Raw genomic sequence first — 27000 nt, forward strand, 5'->3', positions numbered from 1 at the left:
ATCGCAACATCTTCATGTCAAAGTTGTTTTAGGATAGCTGCTGGAAAATGCTATCTCTTTCTTCTCTTCTATCTGATTGTCTTCGATTGGATTCCATTCCTCGGCGTGATTGCGTACCGAGTCCGTCCATGGCGCGCTAACCACAGGCTCCATCTGTCGCCTCGGGCAGCGTAACTCGATTGCGTCTCCAGGGAAACCACAGCCAGAGTGTTTTCTCAATACGTGTGTATGAAGGAAGGTTATCGCTGTTTGTTTAGCTCTTCCAAGCCAGAGAACACACTTGCTGCAAAAAAAACAACAAAAAAAACGCAATGGATCAGCTTGTGCTCATTCGTGCCTCTTTTACAGTCTAATAACCTTCGTCATTAAGTTTGACCGAGTGCTAAATTGCAAATCGCTCATCTCAGCAAGAGATTCTTTTTTTTTTTTTTTTTTTTTTTTTTGACAACTGGATGCTTCCAACTCTGCAGTAAAAGTTTTGTGAAGCCACTTTTCTCTGTCAGTGACAAAGCGAGGTTGTGTTCATAACATCCTGGTCGATCGTTAGACGATCCACTTGACATTGATGTCATCGACATCTCTTGACGCGGCGTTTCCGGAGTTATTACATCAAAGGAGGCCAAATTGCTCCGTGTTGCTGCTCTTGTATCTCCCATCATCTCGCCCACGTCTACCTCAGATAAGAACTTATTTTTTTGTGCATGTTTAATGTCATCATATATCATATTGATTGCTGAACATTTGAATGTTGAGGTTCAAATGGTTCCTTTTGTGAGACCTCAAACTGCGTAATTTTTTCTCACAATCACAAAAGATACTTAGTATTACTTACTCAGTTTATACTGCTTGAGTGTAAGGTGCCAAAACTTGTCCGACTTCCAACATGTTGGCATTTCCCTCCATCATAATCGGTGTGAAAGCAAGATTCATCCCCTAATCATTATCTTCTCCTCAAAGCTATGCTGATTTCAAATCCAAATAGATGCAACGCTGACATCCACTCGGATCACTAGAATTTACCAGACAACCTGACTAGACTTTCCTCACCTGCCTGTTGAAAAAAACTTACTTATGCAAATATATTCGTCAATGGCAGTAAGTGGTTGGTTCCATTTGACGAATATACACGTCCATGGCAGTGAATGAGTTGCAGAATATGTAATATTTTATTTTCACTATACTTGTAATTTGTGTTTGCCTTCTGTTGAGTGTGCCATCTTTCCTATAGTAGTTTGTCAAAGTACGAACCATGGACTCCACACAAAATATCTCGTCATAATAGACATGTATGCCAAATTTCACGTCCATTAGTAAAACTTTCTAGGTGCACAATTGAGCTGTAAGATGATTCTTGTTGTGTTGTGTACCCAGGTTACATACCTCCGGAGTTATGACACCAGTTAGATAAGAAGATACACGCACTCACACACAAGCACGTGGCCTCTTGTTGTTTTGGTGCGCGCTCATTAGCGGTTAGCTTGTATGAAAACATTAAAACATGACTTTGTTCCACAGCCCGACCATCTGTCACCGCTCTCCTCCTCTGCTCACCTACAGCATGTTTGCTGGCCTAATTGCAATTAAAACCTGCTCGTGGGAAGTGTGTATGTGTGTGTGTATTTGTTGGTTGGTTTGTGTCTGTGCGCTGCTCTCATCACCCTTGACTGGATTAATTAAATTAAGAAAACTGTCTCCTATAATGGAAAAAGTATTAACAGTCTCAAAACACCACATCAGATCACTGAGCATCTTCTAAGGTAACTTTTTTTTTGTGATGCAACCACAAAATTGAAAAAAAAGATGCAAACTCCCGAAGCAAGTATTATAAAACCAAATCATATACAAAAGTGTGCTAGCTTAATGCTAACACACAATGCAAAACGTCATAGACGTACTACGGAAACTAGCATCATAGACAGACATTATAACAATATTCATTGGTATATATTATTTATCCTCTGCGATGAGCTGGGTTGCCAAACAGCTGTTTACGTTTGTATGTATTGTCCTGCCCCCTGCTGGCCAAGGCACGCACACCAGAAAGAGCCTCACAATAAATAGAAGCATGAAATCATGATTTACAAAATATTTCATTCTTTACGTTTAATTATGTTAACTGCTTTACTTTACTTTATGTAACATACTAGATAACTACTACTACTTTTCTAAACAAAATACGGACGGTGCTTTTATAGCTTGCAGTCATGTTGTTAGTAGAAACAAAAACAAAAAAATTCTGAAAAACATTAAGCTTTTCAGACTTGCTCAAGACTAAATATTATTAAATTGTTGTCCAATTAAATATTAAGTATGTGACTTCATTACGCGCCAACCAGATGTCACCTCAGCACAGTGGCGAGCACCCAGAGGTGCTCGACAGCTGGACAAATCGCTTTTTACACAATCACATACACACACACATGCATTCACCAAAACATACACACACAAAAGTGAGGTTACCTAATAAGGAAATCACTTAGAAGACACCCCGACAGCTTCCCGCCAAGTTGGTGGAAGTTATCATCATGTTATATGGCGCACACACACACACACACTTGTGTTTCCAATCAAGATTTACAAGCGTACCACTGACGTTTCCGATGTGCATGTGGGCGTGTGCGTGTGTGTGTTAGGGAGTCCCCGGGATGTTCCAAAGGTCCTTATTTGGTTAGTAAGCCATACTTCAGATAGGGACAAAGATAGAGAAGACATCGGGGGGAAACTCCCTATCAAGTTGAACTGAACAAAATTGTTGCAATAACAGAAAGAGCGATTTAGAGACGCACGTACACAACAGTACAAAATGAAGAGCATCCGTTTACGGCTTCATCAACTCTTCTTCATTGTGCCGTCCAATAAAGACAAGCAGTCTCATAAATGTGATTTTACAGGACCGCCAGGCATCACAATGCGAGTGTGAGCTGAGCAAAACAATGCGCAAAATGGAAGGCACTGTGCGAAAAAGGCTTTTATGTACCTTGAAGGACCTCCAACGTTGAGATTGCCTGAAATCAGAGAGAATTGTTGCAGGGGAAAAAAAAATACAATGAAACCTAGAGTTATGAACTTAATTGGCTCTGTGAATCTGTTTGTAACCTGTTCATAAATCAAGGTAATCTTTCTCATTGAAATGAATGGAAATGTAGTTAATCCGTTCCAGTCCCAAAATTAAGTTTTAATTACCTTTTACTTTGATTTTAGTTATTATTATTGGTGAGTGGTTAAAAATAAACCTAATACAATATAGACATTAATGAGCCAAAAGAAAAAAATAATCTAAACTTGTGTTGAATAATGTGATTATCATTAGCTTTTTCTCTCAGGCCATAATGCCCAAATAATATCACTCCTCTTTCTTACAAGAAAAAGACATCTCTTCGAGTTTCATAACAATAAACACAAAAGGATTCCCACAGCACAATGTCTTAAAAAAATTAATTAATGAACTCATGTGTGAAGTTGTGCAGCTGCCATGTTTAAATGAGTTCCACCGTACAGCTGCGGAAACGAGAGACAAGCACGGAGGCGCGTCAAGGGGTAAGAGTAGCAAGTGTGCGCCTTAATTAATTTGGAAGTTCAACTGTGGCGGCGTGTCCCAGGTGTGAATATTTGTGTGAGCTCACATGCTCCTTATTAGCCTCGATAACAACCACATTGTGTTTTGTGTGCGTGTGATTGTGTGAGCCCGCCGCTGTCAGGATGTTGTTGTGGTTAGCTTCTGCGGCTAACGACATTATCAGCCTGTAAAACCACTCGTGAATGCGGACGGCGCTCTCACTGTTGCTCTTCACAAATTTACGGTTTCAGTCATCTTTGTATTATGCTTGAAGATGCTACAAGCTAGTGTTGAAGCCATTGGCTAATATGAAAGTAGTCATCGGTGTCAAAGAAGTGATACATCTCGACTGAGAGACTGGCATCTTTGTTTGTCGGGGGGAGGAGCCTAGATTGTTGATAGGCCTGGTTGTAACTTGTTAACTCATTCACTCTCAGCCATTTTCACAGAAGCAATCCCATTCGCTCCCGGCTGTTTTACTGGATTTTGACTGATTTTGCAAGGCCCACAGAATATTGTGTTTTATGGCTATAAAAGCATGGGACCTATCAAAAGAAAGATTAAAGTCTTTTCTTTCATCGGGAAAAAAAAGTATGTTTCTATCTGTTTCCGTTTTGCAGCACTTACCATTAGAAGAGAGCTAAGTTTCATCAGTTTTCACAAATCTGTTTAAAATTCTAAGTAATTTAGCTTTTTTCTAGATGGCCCTGGTTGATCTCCTTTGCTCTGCTGCCACCTGCTGGCCGTTTCTGTAATAACTACCATTTCTGCAACCGTTCTTTGCAGTTGAGAGGCTGCATCAAAGCCTTCTGTATGCTCTGGCATAAAAAAAACAAAAAAACAAGACAAAAAAACGTATAAATATGTCTTTGGGAGCAAATGAGTTAATAAGGCTGGGTCTAAAGAGTTGAATAATCGAGTCTTTGCCGCATGTGTTGTATACAAACTATGAAAAAGTCATGTTTAAAAAAAAAAAAAAAAAGTTCCTAACATAAAGAATTGACGCAAACAGCCTGCATGTACACTACAGTACACTGTTTTGTTCACAAGTCCACCCACGACAAATCTGTTCTGCGCAAACAAAGCGGCTTGCAGCCGGAGAGATCACACACACACGTGCGCGCTCACATACGAGGCCTTTTATAAACACACAATTTTTATGTTCACAAACAATATATGCAGTCAAACTGTGTTTTGTCACTGCTGTCAGTGGATGTCACTGTCCACTGTGTTCAGCCCTAACACACACACACAAACACGCACACAAACCTAAAATAAAACCCCCTTTTTTTTCCCAAACTCGCTTTTTTCCGATCCAAATATGTCATGTAGGGGCGGGGCTTGCCGTGAAATTTTATAATAATAATAATAATATTATGCTTGACAACTTCCTGCATGACTCTGGGCTAGGGAAACTGTTTACATTCATGTGCATCATACATTTTTCACAAAAAGAAAACAATTTCACATGTTGACAAGGCAATGCATTTAGAATGCAGTTAATACATATTTAATGCTGTTATTCTTCATACATACAAGTAATGAAACTCCAGTGCATTTAATACACTCACATTGCAATTAATACATACTTAATGTGGTTGGTTCATTTACATAGAATATATGTGCAGTGCCTACAATTGATATGTCTGTTATTATATCCATACTGTACAATCAATGCACATATTATTACGGATACTATAGAATCAATCTGCACTGAATGCAATTAATACATAAAAAGTACAATTTTACACTTTTTTTTTGTCTTTCTACCCATGCAACGACAACACGTATTGCTATAAATACCCACAAGGTGCTAATGTGTGAAAAGGGATGCGAGGGAGAAGTGATACGTCTCAGCTGCTTTAGAAGAAGGCAGATGGAGGCCATTTGTCAGGGATGTAAACACGCGCCGTGTGCACCTTTTCAAGCCCAAATGTGTGCGCTGCCATGCATGTATGAAGGCACCGCTGTCTTCAGTCCTGTGTGGAGAAGGGAGGATCACCCACTGGGAATCAAATTAAAGGTGGGACCTCGAAATCCATTCTAATTCCCAACAGGAAATAAAGGGAACTGAACTGATTCTTACAAGTAACTTTTTTTTCCCCCCACTACTAGTGCCACTTTTGGCCTGCTGGTAATCAATTCATCTGCAAAAGTTACCACCAAAATGCCCACGAGTAGATTTTCCCCACTAGTGACATGGAATTTTCCTACTAGTATGCCAAAGTTGTTTTACTGGTGTGCAGAAAGGTCTTAAAGTAGTTGAAGGTAATAATGGAGAGAGAATGATTGTAAAACACAGTTAAAATTAAACTCCTTTACTTTATCCTCACTAGTAGGACAAGCTTGGCTTACGAGTAGGACAACTACAAGTTACTAGTCAGGCAAAACTCTGCACTGGTTGACATCTGCACTTTATTAGTGCTACTCGTGAAGCACTAGATGTTACTGCAACTAGTAAGAGTTTATAATGTTGCTAAACTAGTGCACAGTTTTTCCTCAGTTGTGCTTACTAGTAGTAACATGTAATTTTACTAGTATTTGTCCTATAAGTGAGGACAAAAAGTTTACTAATACATGGACCTTAAGATGGATATCATATGTACTTGATATTCTTCGTAAGGTCCATGTACTAGTACACTAGTAGATCAATTGTGTCTCACTAGTAACATTTTTTCCTACTACATTTCTGCACATTAGTAGGACAACTTTGGCTTACTATAATACAGTGCTTCTCAAATAGTGGGGCGGGCCCCCCAGAGGGGTGCGAGGCTCCATCAAGGGTTTGGCCTCGGGAAACATGCTTTTTTATTTTTTTTTTATTTTTATTTTTATTTTTTTTTTTTTACTGTCCTAGAATAAAGTTCAATTGCACCTCCACTACATTAGGGGGCAGTGACGCTCTCATTATTGGCAGAGTGTGCGCAGGGAGCATTCGCTCGGTGATGTAGGGGTTTTGCTTCGCACACAGCAAAAAAAACAAAAAAATGAAAAAGTATAATTTGTTCTGCAGGTAAATTTTTTTTTTAAATATTGTGCTCCTGAGTTAATGTTGTTATTATTTATTGATTTTATGTAAGTTTTTTTTTTCTCATATCATATGGTTTGACATGACATGTTTATAGTTTAATTAAGGATTTAATTTTATTTTTGAATTTCAGATGCACTTTTAATACTTTAAATCTGTTACAGTTAATAAAGCTAATCTCTGTTGTAAGTTGGTCCATATTTCTTTCTTTTTTTTTTATTCTCTTATACTTTAATACGGATACAGTGTTATGCAGAGGTGTGCTTCTAACAATTTTATAGACAAATGATACTATAATATAATAGGACATTGAAAGTATTAGTTAGGCAAAACTGTACACTTGTTGGTGTGTGCACAACTACTACTACTTTACTAGTACTATTAGTGATGTGTTAAATGTTAACTAGTAGTAGTATTTCATAATGTCTCAAGTAATGAAATGGCAAGGGCACAACAGTAGAATAACTAATACTACTAGTAGAGGTAACTAATGAGAGAAAGCTACTTGTGAGCATTTTGGTGCTACTAGTATGGTCCAGAAGGCTACTAGTTTGTGGCATATACTAGTTGGGCCTTGTGTAACAAGTCCAGCACAGTTTATTAATAAGATTTTAGTAAGGTTTAATTGTGTTCTAGTAGACCAAAAGTGGCATTTATATTGAATAAATGTGTAAATGGCTTCACGCACACACACGTGAGCACACCCGGCAGCAGGGAGTCGTTTGTTTACATTGTCCTCACCGTATATATATCATTACATGATTGGATGCAGACGCTTAGACAACAGCTTACTGCAAACAAAGTCGGCTACTGTCAAATATTATACGCACATGGCATCGCAAGTTAGTGTGAGTGTGTTCCACGTGCGCACACACGTCGGTCTGGAAACAATCTTCGCCGTCCCTGTTGGTGGACCAAATATCCCGTCGTCATGACAACGCATCACACAACGCAGCGTCACGTGCAGAATATGCGGCTCATCTTTGTTTGTTTTTTTGTGTGCGTTTCGCGCCATGATTAATGTGTGCGTGTGTGCCGTCTGGGAATGTGCGCGTGTGTGTGCGTGCGTGGTCATGTGCGATGTCTGCCAGCTTCAACAGACAAGTCACCATTCCCGAATTCGGGGGAAAAAAAACCCCATAGCCCGCCACCCCCTCATCGATTTCCTGCTGTGTAATATGGAGGACGACCCGATTTGACCGTTTTCCACATGACCTCACTGGATTCCGGCACGTGTTAGCGCCACACGAGAGGTTTGGCTAACAGGACTAGTATGTTTAAAACGACAAATTCACAGGCTTTTCATGTCGGTTCGGATTCTGATTCTTAATCGAGGACAAGTGGGGCAGTGACCCACCAGATCCAGCAGATGGAGCAGTGGTGGCCACTTTGTAATTCTCATTACCGCCATCTACAGGACTGGAGTCACACGTGCACATATAGGCACAGTTTCATTTCTAGTTAGTTGATGTATTGACAACTATGAGGTGGTGTGGTTGTGTTGGATCCTAATGATTCAACATAAAGGGCCACTCAGAGGGCAATTAATTAAGGTAGTACATTTGCATAATAGTTTGATTATGCTTCATTAAGTGCATTCTGACATGCCTCCTCCATTACCCTCACTAAATGGTCTCATTTCCCCTTCCACCCCTTCTTTTTACGTCACAGAATGACTCCTCTATATCTCCTCTAAACCTTCAGAAAATGTCCTCTACTTCAGCTCGATACCTAAAAAAAAAAAAAGACAACAATTTTCATTCTATTATTTTTATTTTTACTTAATTTACTTTACTTTAATTGAGCCAAAAAGCACACAATTGTGGTTCAAACGGACAATCTGCTACTTAACCCTTAAAATTAGTGGACAAAAAAAATGTTTTGGTTAAAAAAAAAAAAAAATGACAGGGCTTCTACTTGGGTTAATTTGGCCCAACTTTGGGTTGATTTGTATCAAAGCACCCAATTTTAGGGGGTGTTTTGTACAAAAAAAAAAAATGGGTTGCTTTGCTAAAACAACATGGAAAGCTGGTTGGTCCAATTTTTGAAAAAATTTGGGTTATTCTTGACCCAGCAGTTTTTAGAGTGTTGGGTCAATTTGGCCCATTTTCTTACATTTTTTTGGACAAAATTAACGGATTTTTTATTTTTTATTTTTTGACAACAAAACTCCAATACTTTTGTCAAATTGACCCAAGCAGCGATCATTGCCTTTTTGACCGATAATTGGGTTACTTTTTAAAAAATATATATTTTATTTTAGAGTGGACATTCTAAAAGCATTTGGGTCCATAAAACCCATATTGGGTCAAAGAGGTACTGACACAACTTTGTCATAATGGGTTATTAATTTGACTCCAAAAGTTGGGTCAAATAAATAATGAAATTTCCCAAAAAGTTGTGTCAAATAAATAACCCCAAGTTTGGGTCAAATGAATAACGCCAAAAAAAATAAAAATAAATCAATTGTTTTGTACACCATCAAAACTTGGGTTATTTTTTGGGTTATTCATTTGATCCTACTTTTTTGGGTACAATTAATAACTCGAAAACAACCCAAAAACTTTTGGATACTTTTTGGGTTCAATGAAAACCCCCAAAATTTGAGTCTGTCTCTTTTTGAACCAATTTGATTTATTTTTGACCCAACTGTTTTTTTAGTATACCTTCCAAAATATACTATTTTGCTCCACTATACCTGCAGAAAATACCCTTCAGGTATGTTTCCCATTGCTCCTCCATAACCTTCCCAAAATGTCCTCCATTTCCCATCTTTACCGCCATTTTCCCTCTGTCGTTCTTATCGTTCAACCCGACTGCCTTCAATCCACCATCCAGATTTGTCATCGCTTCTCTCATCTGTTCACAAACTGTCCTTTATCCCTCATCCATCCTTTCACAGTAAGTCCTCCATCGTTCTCGGATCGATCCTACCTCCGTTGTAATCCATCCATCTACCCTCCGTAATATCTTCTCCATCCTTCCAAAATCCACTATCCCTCCCTTTTCTAGCCTTGCTTAATCTCTCACCTGTTCATCATCCATCCATCATCGTTCCTCCAACTGCTGTGAGCGCTGCAGTCTGCTGGCGATTGGCTTCTTCTCCAGTCCAGAAGGTTGAGAACTGTTCTCCATCTGCTCTGACGGGACAATTACAAACGAGCGCGCCCCCCGTCTAGTAGGTTAATCCCCTCTGCTTTGTGTGTGTGTATGTTGGCAATTTACGGGATTAAACTCTGCTTTGTTTGGATCAAGCGGGAGATAGATCAACCTGCGTGCGCGTAATGAGATAATGAGAGGGCTGCTATAAACGTCTTCCGCCGCCATGACAATTAAGTCCATTAAAGTGCCTTTAAAGTGCCTCGGCGTGAACTACACATCTTGTTTTAATGCACTTTTGTATGCTTTAGTTTCACTATTGCATATACAAATTAGGTGCATTCGAATCTTATCTGTGCATGTGAAACATTGTCATATGCTGTAACCAGAAGGACTTTTTATGGCTTATTTCCATTATGTGGGCATCTGTGTGTGTTTTTATGTTGCGTCGCCCTGCAGGCCAGATTACAAACGTTCTTTCAGCTGTCCTTGTAGTGGATTTGGATCTGTTTTGGGGTTTTTTTGGGTCCAGATGGGGGAACGCAGATAAACAAGCACACATACAGCTTGCTGAAAAGTACTCGATGGACGGTGATTATCGACCCAGTGTTGTTGTAGTTGGATAGTGGCTTGCTGAGTGTTTTGTTAGTGATTCGGGCATGAAAACAATTGGAAAACTGATGAGCGTTTAAATGACGTTGCTCCTGCTTTCCTCATCTTCTTCTTTCTTCAACTATCCTTTCTGCACCCTCTTTTTCATATGATCTTGAAGTCTTTTTCCCAAAATGTGCTGTCGCTAGTCAGTCCAGCGCTAATTCAGCCAAACAAGCCAAACAAATCCCATTATAACTTGGTGGGGCGTAATTTTGTTACAAAAGCAAAACTAGCCTTGAGGAACATTAACGTCCCGAGTGGTTTTGGTGGCCCTGGGTTCCCATTTAATCTCATTAAGGTCTACCTGAAGCTGAATCGTGACCTTGCAAAACAAGTGCGTCCTACTCTCTATTGGACCGCATCATTAAAGTGATATAAACACTCACACAACATGGCTGTGAATATTTTGGCTGAATTGCTGGTGGAATATGGTGATTTCCAACATGTACCAGGGCAAAGTTTAATTCAAGCTTAGTTTACATGCATGGCGAACCATAGACTGTCAGTTCAATTAAATTAATTGCTATTAATCAAAGTAGAATCGAAAGTCTTGTGTATTTAACCTTCAACATGTTTTTGCAAGATAGTTACCTGATCCTTCTGGTATAAATGGTTCAAATTTGGTAGCAATCGGGGGGGGGGGGGGGGGGGGGACTCTACTAGGATAAGTTTGTCTTTAAATGATGCCTAGAAAAGGCCAAAATTGTTGTAGAGCTGCTTCAAACCAAACTTGCAAATTCCCTGTTTCTTTTCGGGCATGGCTTCTTGAGACTTTTTTTGTTCATCTACTCGTGATAGACATGTCTACCAAATTTCACGTTGCTAAGTCGAACTAGCTTTGGGAGCTGAATTATCAAATCATTCCAGTGTGAGAGAAATGAATCTTTGAAAGAGCCCTGAAAATGTCGGCCAATTAAAAGTAAAATGGCAGATGTTTTGTGTCTTTTCGGGTATGGCCTCTTGAGACTTTTTTGTGCGTCTGGACCCAATAGACATGTCTACCAAATTTCACATTGATAAGTCGAACTGGCTTTGAGGGCTGAATTTTTTAAATACATTTTCCAGTAGGAGTTTGTCTTTAAAGGAGAATTAGAAGTGGGCAAAATTAGTTGTTGTTTTTTTTAAAGCAAAATGGTGGACTTAGGATGTCTTTTTGGGCTTCTTGAGAGATTTTTGTGCGGCTACTCCTGATAGACATGTCTACTAAATTTCACGTTGCTCTGTTGAACTAGCTTTGGAGGCTTCATTTTCGAATTATTCCAATAGAAGTTTGGTTTTGAAAAAGCCCGGTGAATAATCAAAACGGTCCCAAAATGAATTTCAATTGTTAAATATTCTTGGCTAGTTTCTGTGGATTGTGCCACTACAAAATGTCTGACGTCAGCTGATGTGGACTTATTTTAGTATTGGAAAACCATCACAAAGCTGATTTATTACGCCTTTAAACATACTTTTGCCAAATAGCTTTGCACTTCCTGTTTCCTCTTAATTTTCCAGCTTTTTCCTCACTTTTTCTCTTTGCTTCTCTTTTTTCCCCCCCTTCTCTTCCTCCTTTACGTCCTCCCTCCTCCTCTTCAGTAAAACCATCAACGTGAAAATAATTGACGACGAGGAGTATGAGAAGAACAAAACCTTCTACGTAGAGATCGGGGAACCTCGCCTGGTGGAAAGTGACGACTCCAAAGGTCGGCAGGAACCTCATTGAGCGAATCGCCGCCTTGTGCACCACATCTCCTCCTCGTGCGTGTGTGTGCGTGTGTGTGTGTTTTGCGCATTCATTTGTGTCATGTTGTTTGGTTTTCAACCATGCATGCATTTACCACCCCCTTTTATGTGTGTGTGTGTGGGTGTCCCATACAGGAAGAGCATAACGGTTACGATCTTAGACCGAGAGGAGTACAATAAGCAGTCCTCCTTCTACATTCTACTCCAAGCCCCCCTGTGGAGGAGAGGCAACGGGACATATTGGACAGGTGTGAGACCCCCTCCCCCATTCCCCACAGCTAGGAGAAATCGTTCCAGGACCCTCAATCAACTGGCCACCCTGTTTATACTCGTTGAATTTGAATATAATTTGAATCGACAAATTTAGCATCTTCATACTGTTCATAAAAGCCTCTGTAGTGTGTTTTATCATCATGTTTAACTCATTCACTGCCAATGACGACTATAGACGTCAAAAATAAAATAAAATAAAATTATATAAAAATTTTAATTAAAAAAAAGAAATTTCTATTTAGTTTTAGTTATAGTCTTCTGACTAAATATAATTAAAGCCTTAGTCATAACTTAGTCACCTGATTGTATTTGAGTTTTAATCCAACTTTAGTCGAAAAAAATAAAGAGCAATTTTAGTCGACTAAATTGACTTCTGGAGGTCGAGACCCAGTTTGTGCTCTCAGTAAGACCAAGACCAATCACTATGCACGATGGTAGCACTTAGTAATGAAATTGTTGTCATTGTTGTTATTAATAACAATTGGGATTAATAACTCTGAATGAAAACAATGTATAACTAAAACTAAATTCAAATTTCTTGTCAAAATTTGCACTGGCTGTTTGCTTGGATTTTTGACGTCTATAGTCGTCATTGGCAGTGAATGAGTTAAAATACAAATTCTAGCACCTCAATCAAAATCTGCATCAAAATGTACACTGTGATAGATATGCACCACATTTTTTGTTATACAGATTCAATAATTAGTCACAGGGGAGAAAACACTAGCAAAGCAATTTTTATGTCTAACACAAAATAGAATTGTGTTACATTAATACTTTTTTGTAAATGAAGTACTGGTAACCTTTTCCATGATTAGCGTGACCTTTTGTTGCTGATTGGCTGGGCAAAATCATATACAGCTGTTCAACTGTGTGGCGCTCATTTCGCCAGGCCGTTTGATTGAGGTGGAGCACTTCTCTTGCTTCTCTCTCTCTCTCTTTTTTTTTTTTTTTATTATTATTTCTCTACTTTTCCTCCTTTGCGTCCCTTCACAGGTTTGCTTAAGTGGGAATCACACCTGTCCTCTCATCTTCCTGCACCTCCTCCTGCTGGCTTTCTTTTTCTTCTTATTCCCGCCACTTTTGTGTGCGATGTGAAATCTGCTGCTGGGGTAGAAAATGTCAGAGCTTTCTCATGTGACATTTGTAAAGTCTTCACAGGTGGAAGAAAAAAACACACTGAGAAACATAAAGCCTGTGCTTCACCCTAACTAGGTAGTAGCTTATAGGGGAAAATATAGTTGTTGTTGTTGTGTTTTTTTTTCAAAAATCATTAGACAGTGATGATTCCAGGCAGTAGCAGGGCTGGACTGGCCGTTTGGCATACTCAAAAGGCTGATGCAGTGCTTTTGAATTATTATTTTTCCTCAATTTCACACCAAGAAACTGGCCCACAGACTAGAGGGACCAGTCCGTTAATCCATTTCGACTATAGATAGCAAAGTGAAACCTCATCAATAAACATCAGTGGCTGAACTACATGTTAGGCAAGAGTCAAAATGCCAGTTAATAGACTGTGACGACATAAATAGAAGACTGGGATATTAACTCATTTGCTCCCAATAACGTGTAAATATGTTTGTTTGTCTGTTTTTTTTTATGTTTTAAGTGTCCCAAAGACGTATTTATACGTTTTTTGTGTTTTTTTTGTTTTGTTTTGTTTTTATGCTAGAGCAAACATAAGGCTTTGATGCAGCCTCTCAACTGCAAAGAACGGTTGCAGAAATGGTAGTTATTACATAAACGGCCAGCAAGTGGCAGCAGAGCAAAGGAGATCAACTAGGGCCATGTAGAAAAAAAAAAAGCTCAATTACTTACAATTTTAAATAGATTTGTGAAAACTGATGAAATTTAGCTCTCTTCTAATGCTAATTACTGCAAAACGGAAACAGATAGAAACATACTTTTTTTTCCTAATGAAAGAAGAGACTTTAATATTTCTTTTGATAGATTCCATACTTTTATAGCAATAGAACACAATATTCTGTGGGCCTTGCAAAATCAGTCAAAATCCAGTAAAACAGCCGGGAGCAAACGGGATTGCTTCTGCGAAAATGTCTGGGAGTGAATGAGTTAATAAGTAGTCAGTTATGACACCAGAAAGTGACAACACCAGTGACGACATCATTAATGTGTGGATAGTTATGACACTAGTGACTACACCTATCACTAGACTGTGACAATACCAGTTAATAGACAGTGACGACACCACCGGTCCGTTAATGACTTTTTCATTATAATCGTGCTCTTTCCTGGCTGGGAGAAATCAGATTGGTTTGCTGCCATCATAATGATGCATGTAGCATCCATTTTGACACCAAATATGATTGCCCTTCAAATGGCTGCCACAATCATTCTAAGGGAGTTTATAGTTTTGATGAGGAAAAAACAAACACAGCCAAATCAAAGCACTTGAAAAAAAATTGTCATTTATTTTTATTATATTTTATTTTGTCCAAAATAACAAAATAGTCAATGAGTGTGCAGTGGCTGGTGTCTTTGTAGAGATTGAACATATCACGGTATTTTCCACTTGGTGTCCGTAGGGGAAATTTTATGTCTTTACACCATCTATAGCTCGACAGTGTACACTCATTAAAGCAAGTACATATGACACACACAACAGTGCTATCACTGCTTTGTGTTGACCAGGCGTGTGTTTATGGATCATAACTTGAGTTTTGGCTCTGACAGAATCACAGCAAAACAATAAAGCACACCTCTGGGATACACACACGCATGCACACTTTGCGCGCCGCATTGCTTTGTGGGTATTTAACGCTCGTTTTTTATGTCTCCACCGGGCTCGAGATTGGTCCTGCGCACATTTTTATGACCTCTATGTCCGCATGCGAGTGTGTCATCGGAAAAGTCACCAGATGATGTCCTCACTTCATTGCGCTCAACAGGCACTGCGGTAGACGTTAGTAGTTTGGCCATCTAATGAGATCCAATATAACGGCTCTTATGTTGATTATTCAAGCTAACAATAGCATGTCTATGCTTGTTTTCACTTTTGAGTTTTGGCCGGCGTTTATACAAATTAAGAGGTGTAACCAGCATCAAAAGTAGAATGTGCACTTCCTCTAATTGTGGGAATGCTGAATGCTGGGAAAGACATTGAACTTTTATTTCTCAATTTACTTCATAAGCATTCCACATGCATTCAAATTTTAGTATTCAGCTATTAGCATTCAGAGTTCAACATTCCCACACAATTTCTCCATAAATTGCACTTAGTCTAGTTGTGGGAATGCTGAAGCATTCCCACATATGTTATTGTCATTTTTATTTTCCACCCTTTTTTGCCACGTAACAACTCCCACAATACTTCCAATTTACACTGTTCATATTTCAACTTGCTTCAAAAATTCACGCCTCCCGGGGTATAGATCATCTGATTCCACATTACTTATATTATTGGCACAATTTAATGTTAAATATCAACTTTTCCATAATAATTTTCAATGGGACAGACAATGAACTTTTTCAAAGTATCACTTTCCACGCCCACTTCCATACATATAACTTATCACCATTACCAGGTGTCTTACACTGCTCGGTGGCACAGTTGTGCATTGTCCAGTAACCTGGAGGTTATAATTTCAGAATTTATCTATCAATTTACTTCACAAGCATTCCACATGCATTAAAATCTTAGCATTCAGCTACTAGTCTTCAGCTTTCAGCATTCCCACGCAATTTCTCCAGAAATTGCACTTAGTCTAGTTATACAAGTATTAGGGGTGTTAAAAAAAAAAACGATTCGGCGATATATCACGATACTACATCGCGCGATTCTCGAATCGATTCAATAAAAAAAATCGATTTTTAAAAAAAAAAATGTTTTTTTTTTTTTTTTTTGTTTTTTTTTAAGAGCTCAGAATTGTTCATTCGGTAGTCTTACCGATTCAACGTCTTATCATGATTGCCTTTTTTTTTTTTTTTTTTTTGTGTGTGTGTGTGAATCGATTTTTAAACTTCCATTTTTAATGGAAAAATATTCAACAAAACGTCTGCCTTCGGGTTAGGATTCACACCTTGAGCATGGAAGAATGCTGTTCAAACATGAAACAGATTACAACCTCTATAAGACTGAAATTTCAGATAAATAAATAATACATTTTCATATAAATTTTACACTCTACAAGCTTACTGATTAGTATTTTCTAAATTTGAATGAAAAAAAATCGCAACAATCGACTTATAAATTCGTATCGGGATTAATCGGTATCGAATCGAATCGTGACCTGTGAATCGTGATACGAATCGAATCGTCAGGTACTAGGCAATTCACACCCCTAACAAGTATGAATGATATTTGAGGACTTTTGTAACCAATGTGTCTTCACAACAAGGCTGACTCAACACAAACGACTAGTTTAATTTCATTTTCAACTCGCAGTTGAGGTCACACACATCGGACTTGTGTGTGAGAAAGACAAGTTTGAGGATGACCTCGTGATATTACACCTTTATTTTGTGTCATAAAAAAAAGAAAAAGCCTAGGGAGTGCAAGAGGCGAGAGGCGAGTTCACAGCAGGCTGAAAGTGCAGCGTGTGAGGAAGGAACAGCCCTGAGAGGGGGAAACAGCCCAAAACACATGGGTCAAATCACACACACACACACATGCACTCACTCGCACACATGCACACAGCGGATCTCAGTGGGAATATACGTGACAGATTTTGTCTGACAGCAATGTCCTCTCGCCCTCCTTTTTCCTTGACTCCTGTGTGTCTGTGTGTGTCTATGTTGTGTTGCATAACCTCAGTGTTCATCTTCTAATTGTGTGAATACGCACTTCTTTCATACTCTTCAAATCATTTTTCTCATTAACATTTTTAAAATGTTCCTATGCATCGCAGTTCAGCATCAGCTCGACAGCATTCAGACGTAATTCCAACAATTCTCTACAGCACCACGACAAGAAAAAAAAAACAGTGATAGTCCACCTCCTATGGTTGTCACAGCCGTCTCATGTCATTCATTTGGTCGGTATGAGCGTCTGTGGACATGTTTAGTCTGCGTAGTTCGCTAATGTGTGCTTAAACGGGCGGGGGCAGCTCTTAAGTGGTGCAGCATAACCTAGAGGGCCCAATTGTCACCATGGCCACTAGCGCTTTGACTTTAATTACTACTTTGTTGTCAAGCAGTTATATACTACTTGTATTTTGTTCGTTTAACACAACTAAATTACATTAATCTAACATTTGAAACAGCATCGGGTGAAGCTACTTAGCTAGCTTACTAATTTACATGCTAGCAGCAAAACTTTTTTTTTTTCTATTAAAACTGTGTAAATGTGCTACTTTATAATACTTGTTACACGGTTGTTGCATTTCACATTTCATGAGAGCAACATTTGTAAAGGATTTTTTTTTTTTTTGCTTTGATCACTAGCAAATGTTAGCCCTATGGCATTCATTATCCCCTACCCAAACAAACACAGTTAGCTAATAAAATGGAATATTATGAATTTGTTGTTACCCACTTCTTGTACTTTTTAACATATAAAACAACAAAATTATGTTCATGTGATGTAAAATCAGAGAGAAAGATTAATCTTTCGATGCATCACAGAAAACTAGCTTGCTAACTGCTATGCTAACAACGGAACAGAATAATTCCATTCAAAATTTATTGCCATTCGGTTGCCTACTACTTGTATATTGTTTGACAAGACATTATTAAGTTAAAATACAATAACATTGTTTGCCTTGGCTGTTACAGTTCACGCTTCTCAAAAATCTAACCACGAGCTTTATTTTCTTTGCTCGTGTTAAAATGCTTTAAAATGTATTAAAAAAATAAAAATAAAAAAATAAAAAAAGCTTAATTAATCACGACATGCCCTGCGATTGGCTAGCAACCAGTCCAGGGTGTACCCTGCCTACTGGCCAAAGCCAGCTGAGATAGGCTCCAGCACCCCCCACGACCCTTGTGAAGGAATAAGCGGTTGAAAAAATGGATGGAGGGAAAATCACTACATTATTTTCAACTGTCTTGTGTATTGTTAAACACAACAAAAATAAGTTATTCCAACTTGAAAGTTTTGTTTGTTGTACTCACAGAATTCTAGCTCATTAACATGCTAGTGACTAGTCCCGTTAAAATGTTTTAAACCTGTTACTTGGGCAATAGTTTTTGCAGGATTGGTACATTTCACATTACACGACGTCACAAATTTCACTGCGCATATTTTTAGCATTGATATCATTACTCAATCGTTAGCATATGTTAGCTTATTAGCACAGTAGCCCTTCACCAGATGGATACCATACTTAAAATCGTATATACAGTTTATACTGTGTTGTGTTTGTGCAGAGGAGAAGCAGCAGCAGAAGGAGGAGGAGATTGCAGAGGAAGAAGAGGCCCTGACAGGGAAGGACGAGGAGGAGAGGCGCATCGCCGAGATGGGTCGACCCATGCTGGGAGATCACGTCAAACTGGAGGTGGTCATTGAGGAGTCCTACGAGTTCAAGGTAAGGCTGGCTAAGTCGTCAATGGGCACAGTTGGAATATTTACCATACTTCCTTAAATAGTGGCCTCCGCTATAATTGGCACCATGACCCAAATAACAAGCAGGGCACATTGCTAACCTTATACAAATTCCTCTTTTTGTCATTTCAGGAAACAAACATTTTTTTTTTTATATTGTTAAAGAAAATACGGAATTATAATAATATAATTATACAGTTAAAAAAATCAAAATAAATAAAAAATGAAGCCATTTCCAGAACATGATGTGGTTAAGTGAATGCGTTTGGCAAAAAGAGAGCTAAACTGACCAAAAAAAAAAAAAAAAAAAAAAAAGTAATCACCATGGCAACACTCAACAATGACGCCAGTGCGCTCCATGAAGTGGTGAGATGAGGCTGTTTGTTCCAATCTTGTGATGCCAGGGACTTTTTTTTTTTTTGCTTTTGGCATAAAGTGTTTTGTGATTGTTGTATTTAAGACAAGACACAACACGCACGCACACACGCATACACATTCCGCAATCACACAAAATGTCACAAAGATTGAGGATGTATATGGGAAATAATTGCTCCACTCCCACGTACTCTTTAGACAAGTGTACACATAATCACGGTGTCTGCGTGTGCGTGTGAGTGTGTATGTGATAGACAGAGAGCAGGAAAGACACATGAATAACAGCCGTGATTGCTGACCTTATTCACCTGCCAAATAGCGCACCCACACAGCCAACATGAATCACATGCCACACAGTTTGCCCTATTGCAGTATCACACCACCCACATCTATCTATCACTGCCACTCACAGGACTGGAGTGGAACTGCATCTCTTATTTTGATTGACGTTTCTTTCTGGATTGCAACAAACTAGAATCCAAAAAAGGAAGCAAAATTCTTGCCCGTTCGTGTCTTCTAATCTCTCCTTCCAATTTAGGCTCATTTGAAGAACATTTATGAAGGCCCGAGATAATAGTCCTCCACACACATACACGCATCAGTGCTAATTAAGCGAGCGGCGGGGCTGTTATCCTCCTCCTTTCTTTGCACTTTAAAGCGAGAACCGGGTTGCTAATTGTGTTGAATGGATCTTGGAGGGGAGAAGATAAAGCTTTGCACACACACAGAGGAACACACGCATACATGCAAACACTTTTTTTAGTGTTCTTGCTGTTATAATGACTTGTGGCATAATTTATATTGCACCAAAGTCCAATAAAAAAGACACACGTGAACTTACAGGAAACTTTGGGCATCTGCTGCCAATTATAGCAGAAAAAGAGCAAGGAGAGGTGGAGAAAATTAATTCAGGAGCAACATTTAAGAAGTTAAGTTTGTCTAAATTCAAGTTGTTATGACAATTGGGTGTCTGTGTGCAAGAATTTAATTCGTGTGATTAAATAATGACATATTAGGATCACGAATGTGGCATGAAATACTGTAAACCAAATTCCAATAAATAAGAGACGTTATTATAAAGGAAACAACACAAGGGATTTTTTTTTTTTTTTTTTTTTTTAATGAGTTTGTTACATTCGCCAACTTCCAATTTGGAAAGCACAACACAAATTCACCCATATTTCCACTCATTCACTCGCAGCCATTTTCACTGAAGCAACCCCCTTCGCTCCCGGCTGTTCTACTGGATTTTGACTGATTTTGCAAGGCCCACAGAATATTGTGTTGTATTGCTATAAAAACATAGAACCTACCAAAATAAAGATTAAAGTCTCTTCTTTCATCAGGAAAAATAAGTATATTTGTATCTGTTTCCGTTTTTCAGCAATTAGCATTAGAAGCTGGGTTTCATCATTATTCACAAACCTTTTCAAAGCACTGGCAAAAAGAGCTTGTTGCAACATGGCCCTGATCTCTTATACTCTGCTGCCACCTGCTGGTCGTTTTTTGGTAATATCTATCATTGCTTTAAGTGACCTCTTCAGGTCAGAGGCTGCATCAAAACATTCAAAACCTGCAGGACACCGGCACTACAGAACCGAGCTTGGACACCCATGCTCTAGCATAAAATAAAAACATTTTTTTTTTTAAAACGTATAAATATGTTTTTGGGACCAGGGCAATATTTAAAATAGAACGTTTGTATACGTTTTGGGGAGCAAATGAGTTAACAGTTTGTGTTCCACCGAATAAAGAAAATATTTTTAACAACTTAATTCTTGTCATCTTTGTCAGAACACAGTTGACAAACTTATAAAGAAGACCAATTTGGCTCTGCTGGTGGGGACTAACAGCTGGAGAGACCAGTTCATAGAAGCCATCACAGTCAGCGCAGGTAAGACTCGCTAAGATGTTATGTGTATTCATTTTCTGCCTCTATTGTAATTAGGGGTGTGAATTGCCTAGTACCTGACGATTCGATTCGTATCACGATTCACAGGTCACGATTCGATTCGATACCGATTAATCCCGATACGAATGGTCACGATTCGATACCGATTAATCCCGATACGAATTTATAAGTCGATTGTTGCGATTTTTTTTCATTCATATTTAGAAAATACTAATCAGTAAGCTTGTAGAGTGTAAGATTTATATGAAAATGTATTATTTATTTATCTGAAATTTCAGTCTTATAGAGGTTGTAATCTGTTTCATGTTTGAACAGCATTAAAATAAAAATATTAAGGCTTAATGTGCCGTTCATATAACATTCTTCCATGCTCAAGGTGTGAATCCTAAAAAAAAAAAAAAAATCGATTTTGCTGATTATTGAATCGATTCGAGAATCGCGCGATGTAGTATCGCGATATATCGCCGAATCGATTTTTTTTAACACCCCTAATTGTAATAATATGCCAAAGATTGTCGAGCACATTTTAATTGGTTGTCGATTGTCAGACTGCTTTTTCGTAAGACTCCATAATGTTGAAAGCAACAGCCTGGAAAAAAGGCTGATGTTTGAACATATATGTAAAGGTCAGGCCATCTGTCTACTTTTGAGAGGTGCCACTTCCTCAAGTGTGCTTAGGATGTTGTTGCCTGGCAACCAGCCGAGAATTCAAAGAACCCTGGCCAAGCAGTCATCTAATGTGATGATGATTGAGCCTTGGAGGTGCTTCTGGTACATTTACATATAATTGATGTGTTTCGGTACATGCATATGATTGGACTCAACACAAAAGCTTCAAATGTTGCTTGATCTCTTTGTTTTGTTATAGTCACTAATAAGTAATAAGTGAATCTATAAATGTACGTAGTTAGTTAGTTAGTTAGTTAGTTAGTAAATCAAGTAAGTAGTGTTTGGACATTACAGTCCACTTGAATTGGGGCCAAGTAGGGCAGTGACCCTCCAGGCCCAGCAGATGGCGCTGTTGTGTGGCAGTTTTTTAATGTACCGCTTTATAATGTACTTTATCGCCACCTACATGGTTGGAGTAGATTGTTTTGGGTTTTTTTTGTTTGGGACATATTTTCTTCACTTTTACGCCCTTTTGGTTTGCTTGCATTGGAGCAAAAAGGGGGCAGTGACCCACAAGATCCAACAGATGGAGCGACAGTAGTGAGAAATGCCGCCACCCATAGGACGGGACTGTCGCCTGAGACCTGTTAAGAAGGATTGTTGTCCTTGTTTGAGGTCTGCTCTCTTAAATCCACAAATAAGTAACACCTAATTGCTTCTTCAAGCGAGTTCCTCCCCTCCTGTGGATTCCGCACCTTATTAGCTGCTTTAAGTGCATTGTGGGAGGTTAATTACCTTTTCCGGATGGTTGAAAATGTGTCAAACCCAGCCAAGCCATCATGGCCGGGCCGGGTCAGGGCCATTATCTCTGAGGTTGTATTTGGTAATTGACGGAAGACTTTGTGTAATAGTCGAGTGGATTGAGATGATCTGCACATCACCTGTAGATGAAAGAGAAGAGGAGTTCTTCAGGGATGTGTTCTTCGACCTCTCGTTTGTCCAGTCTTGTCAATTATCAACCAGGTTCAGTGATTGGCTGATAAGACAGTAGTATCATTCAACCATGCCAACATCATATACAATAAGTAGTGCCACCAAAAACACGGTTGGTCCTTTTTTTGTGTGCAAATATGACTGATGCATGATGTCAAGTAATTTTTGAGGCATGATTGATTGACTGACTGCTCTTACTGATGAATAGCTGCTTTGTTTACTAGAATCAATCAGATTAATGGTACCTACAATATTCATCTGGGGATTGTGCGCGTGTGCGCGCGCATGTGTGTGACAGGATGGCTGACAGGAGTGGCGTCATATGAATATAAACATGAGCATGTCAGCACAAGTCAGACACACACACAGTCGAGGGCTGCTGTCATACAGACGCAGCTCGCGTTTGCGCTTTATATTAGAGCTGCAAAGCCATCTCGGAAAACAATCAGAATTTCAGATTAGCAGATACTGAATATAATCTCAGGGGATTATACGCGGAAAAAAAAACGGGAAAAAATAAAAGTTTTTAAACATTGCTAAAAGTTTGAGATGCGCTTAAAAAGTAAAATATTTATATTAAAAAAATGTGAAAATAAATGTAAAGCGTAAAATAATCAGATCATATTCCACTCTATTTTGGTGCTTCCCAGAGGACAGGCGCACCCTTATAATTAACACGCAGAGGTACTGGGGGGGGCTGACCTTCTACTGGCAGTTCCATACATACTTAATGAGCAGATTAGCCGCCGTGTGCTGACCCTTTGAAAAAGGAAACATTTATTTTTAACCACATAAAACTCTCAATGATTTTGCTGTCTAAAGCGAAGGGACAATGTGGTGCAGGTGGAGGAAGTTAAGCAACAGTTCCGTGATGGCACAAATGCTCAGAGCAGCATTATTCTGATCAATAGCTATCTGCTACGTCACATGTATCACTAAAGCAAACGTCTATTAAAAATGATAGATATAAAGAAAGAATAGACATCTTTTTTGTTCATTTAATTGTTAAAGGGGCATTTTTAAATATCTATTATTATATTTTATTTTATATTTAGAGTTATTATTTTTGATTGCCATTGAAATTGCATTATTATTATTTAATTAATTGTAATAGTGTACCATTATTTTATATTTACGTACCCACCTATGATACTTTTTTTTTTTCTTATTTTGTTTTACCTGTCTTACTGCACGACAGATTTTTATTCCACACTTTTTAAATATATATTTTTTAATGTTTTTGTATTTAAAAAAAAAAAAAAAAAATTCATTCAAATGTATTTTATTTTCTGTTATTTTTATTAATTTTTACTTCAGTATTATTAAATTATTATTTTAGTGTTTTTATATATGTAGTTTTTTTTAATATATTTTTATAAATTTCTTAAATTTTTTATTCATCATTATTATTGTTATTATTATCATTATTATTATTATTGATGGTCTTTTAAAATTAATACTATTATTTATAGTACTTTCCTTTTTTAGCAGTCGCTGTGATATTCTTCTTCTTTTATTATTATGTTAGTATAGTTAAATATTTTAATTATATTAAATATTTGATGAAAAACATGCATTTTAAGATTTTTTTAATTTTTGTATTTTATGTTTTATTATTGCTTTGTGATTTTTAAATTGATTTTATGGATGGATGGATTCATTTTATTGTATTTAACTTGAGTTGAGTTGAGTTATTTACTGTACCTACTACCCATATATTTATTTTTTATTTATTTATTTATTTCTATTTTCTATAAAAACATTATTATTCCTCGTATTTATACAATATTTGTCTCCCTGAACTCTTCTCCGTCCTTTTCTGCACGCGTCCAGGCGAAGATGACGATGACGACGAGTGCGGCGAGGAGAAGCTGCCGTCGTGCTTCGACTACGTCATGCACTTCCTCACCGTCTTCTGGAAGGTCCTGTTTGCATTCGTGCCGCCCACCGAGTACTGGAACGGCTGGGCGTGCTTCGTCGTGTCCATCTGCATGATCGGGCTGCTCACCGCCTTCATAGGTACAACACCGCGCCACGCATATGTGTGTGTGTTTTGTGTGCGTGTCCAAATGTTACACTTCCAGGTGAATGTGTGGTTGCAGGTGACCTGGCGTCTCACTTTGGCTGCACTGTGGGCCTGAAAGACTCGGTCACGGCGGTGGTGTTTGTTGCGTTGGGAACGTCGGTACCAGGTAAGCTACAGTGATTGATGCTAGTCGTTAGCCTGTCCGTGGCAATTCCCATTATATGTTAGCATGAAAATCACAAAAATTATGGAAAAATGTAATTGTTTTTGTTGTATGTTTAATCCTAAAGTAAACTTCAACTGAGCCTGGCAATGAACAGATCAAGAATAAGAAAAAATGTTTACTATTTGCGAAACTTTCAGCCCAAAAATGGCGTGTATCTCAGTAAACTCATTAAACCGACACGTTCAACAAAAATGATTTTAAAATTAGACATTTAAATATCACTAAGGTCAACCAAACCATGTAATTATGTTCCCAAAAATGTCAGCTAGCATAATGCTAGCACGAGCTAATCGGAATTAGCATAGATCTTTCAGTAAACATGGACCAGCAAAAAAAATATACAATACTCACAATAATGACTTGCTGAAACTTCTTTGGGACCTTCTCTTGCCTCTTCTTCTTGTCCTTCATTACGCCACATCTTTTTCAGTAGAGCTCAGCACTGCTTGGTATGTTGTGGTACTACACTAAAGGCGCACAATTCATACTTGCCTCTATATTGTGCATCCATAAAAAAAACCTTTGCTTAAAAATCCGCGATGAACCACGACAGAGCGGGCGTTCACGTTTTTTCCTACTATTGGATGTTCTTCCCATTTCACCTTTCACGGGGCCTTTACGAGCACAAATCCCCGCCCAGGGTTTCTCATTTAAGAGATTTGTGTTGTATTGCATAACATTTGCAATTCAGCGCAGCCATTTCGTGCAAGAGATTTATTCCTCCCATTTCCTTTCTGCACATTTTCGACTGGGGGGGAAAAAAAGAAAAAAAAAAAAAAAGCAAGGCCGTACTGCAATGACGCCGCAGTAAATGATTTATTACTAAAGCAACCTCTTAAAAACAATCACCGGGGTAGGGAGGCTGGGGTTGAAGAAAGAGAGTTATATGACCATGAAAGGAACAAAAAGACACTAAATATGGAGATATATGTTCATTATTGGAATTTTGGTAAATACACTGAATCAATTTTTATCACTCAAGATGGTGCCATGTCGTTGCTTCTTGAAGAACTGTACGCATGAACGTTAAACCAAGCGGCTTAAATGGGCTGTGGTGAGAATTAGGAAATAGGAAGTAAAAGTGCTTATTTAAACATAGACCTAAAAAAAAAAAAAGTCATGATTTGACGATAAGTTTTCCTAATTTGTAGTGTTGTTCCGATACCGATACTGCATTAAAACAATGGTATCGGTATCGGTGACTACTCACAAGTAACATGCCGATACCATTAATTCCAACGCTACTATAGGATTTTGGATGCAGCATCTTGTGTCTTGCTCGTGCACGACATTCACTGGTATGTGACATGTTCACTGCATGCCAATCTAAAATATCCTATTGGCCCTTGAATGCTCTGAACCAATAGCAGGACAGCTTTTTCATGTTGAGGAAAAAAAAAAAAATTAAGTATCGGTATGGTATCGGTATCGGCCGATACTGCAAAGCTGGGTATCGGTATTGGTATCGCGGGCCAAAAAACGGTATCGGAACAACAGTACTAATTTGTCAATCAAGGGAGTTTGTTAACATGCCTAAACAGAAACTGATGTATCGATCCAAGTGAAAATCTGTTTTTGAAATAAATATTAAACATTTTTTCAGTTTATCGATCAAGGAAAGTACAGTAGCTTGAATGCCTCAACAGGCCGCAGTGGAAATCAAAATCGAACTTGGGGAAACAGAAGTTACAGCATCCATGTATTGGCAAACCTAACATCTACTTTAAAATCTACCTCCCCAAAAGTATTAATGGATCCTGAATTTCACTAATTTATCGATTAAGGAAATTAGTTCACATGCCTCTAAGTGTAGAACGGAAAAGTGTGGAAACAGAAGCTAGCTTCAACAGGCAACCCCCAAGCTATACTTTTTAACACAGTTTGTTATGCACACACGCAAGCAAACCTTCCCGAGCGTCATACATGTGGACAAACAACTGTGGAGCATTGATTACACACCACCCCCACCACCGTGTGTTATTACCATGCGGCTATTTGTCATGTCAGGATCAGGCGGCCTTA

The 27000-nt window shown here is 38.4% G+C and overlaps 1 protein-coding gene and 1 long non-coding RNA gene across 3 annotated transcripts in view; one reads left to right on the forward strand and one right to left on the reverse strand.

Moving 5' to 3' along the window:
* Positions 1-27000, forward strand: part of slc8a1b (solute carrier family 8 member 1b) — a 108141-nt gene that overhangs the window by 70551 nt on the left and 10590 nt on the right. Inside the window, exons 5-9 of one of the 2 annotated variants that reach the window (XM_077494400.1) lie at positions 11916-12022; positions 18663-18820; positions 21007-21106; positions 24560-24745; positions 24829-24918. In XM_077494400.1, coding sequence (XP_077350526.1) covers positions 11916-12022; positions 18663-18820; positions 21007-21106; positions 24560-24745; positions 24829-24918 — 641 coding nt within the window. Of the gene's footprint in view, positions 1-11915; positions 12023-12197; positions 12311-18662; positions 18821-21006; positions 21107-24559; positions 24746-24828; positions 24919-27000 lie in introns of both variants that reach the window. The other variant, XM_077494399.1, reaches the window with a different exon arrangement.
* Positions 79-25703, reverse strand: LOC144000791 (uncharacterized). The gene is made up of 3 exons (XR_013278280.1): positions 25330-25703; positions 22529-22674; positions 79-283 (listed from the first exon to the last, which is right to left on the reverse strand). It is a non-coding gene; the product is annotated as an uncharacterized LOC144000791 (long non-coding RNA).

This window comes from Festucalex cinctus, chromosome 14 (assembly GCF_051991245.1).
Source record: "Festucalex cinctus isolate MCC-2025b chromosome 14, RoL_Fcin_1.0, whole genome shotgun sequence".
In the NCBI taxonomy this organism is placed as follows: Eukaryota; Metazoa; Chordata; class Actinopteri; order Syngnathiformes; family Syngnathidae; genus Festucalex; species Festucalex cinctus.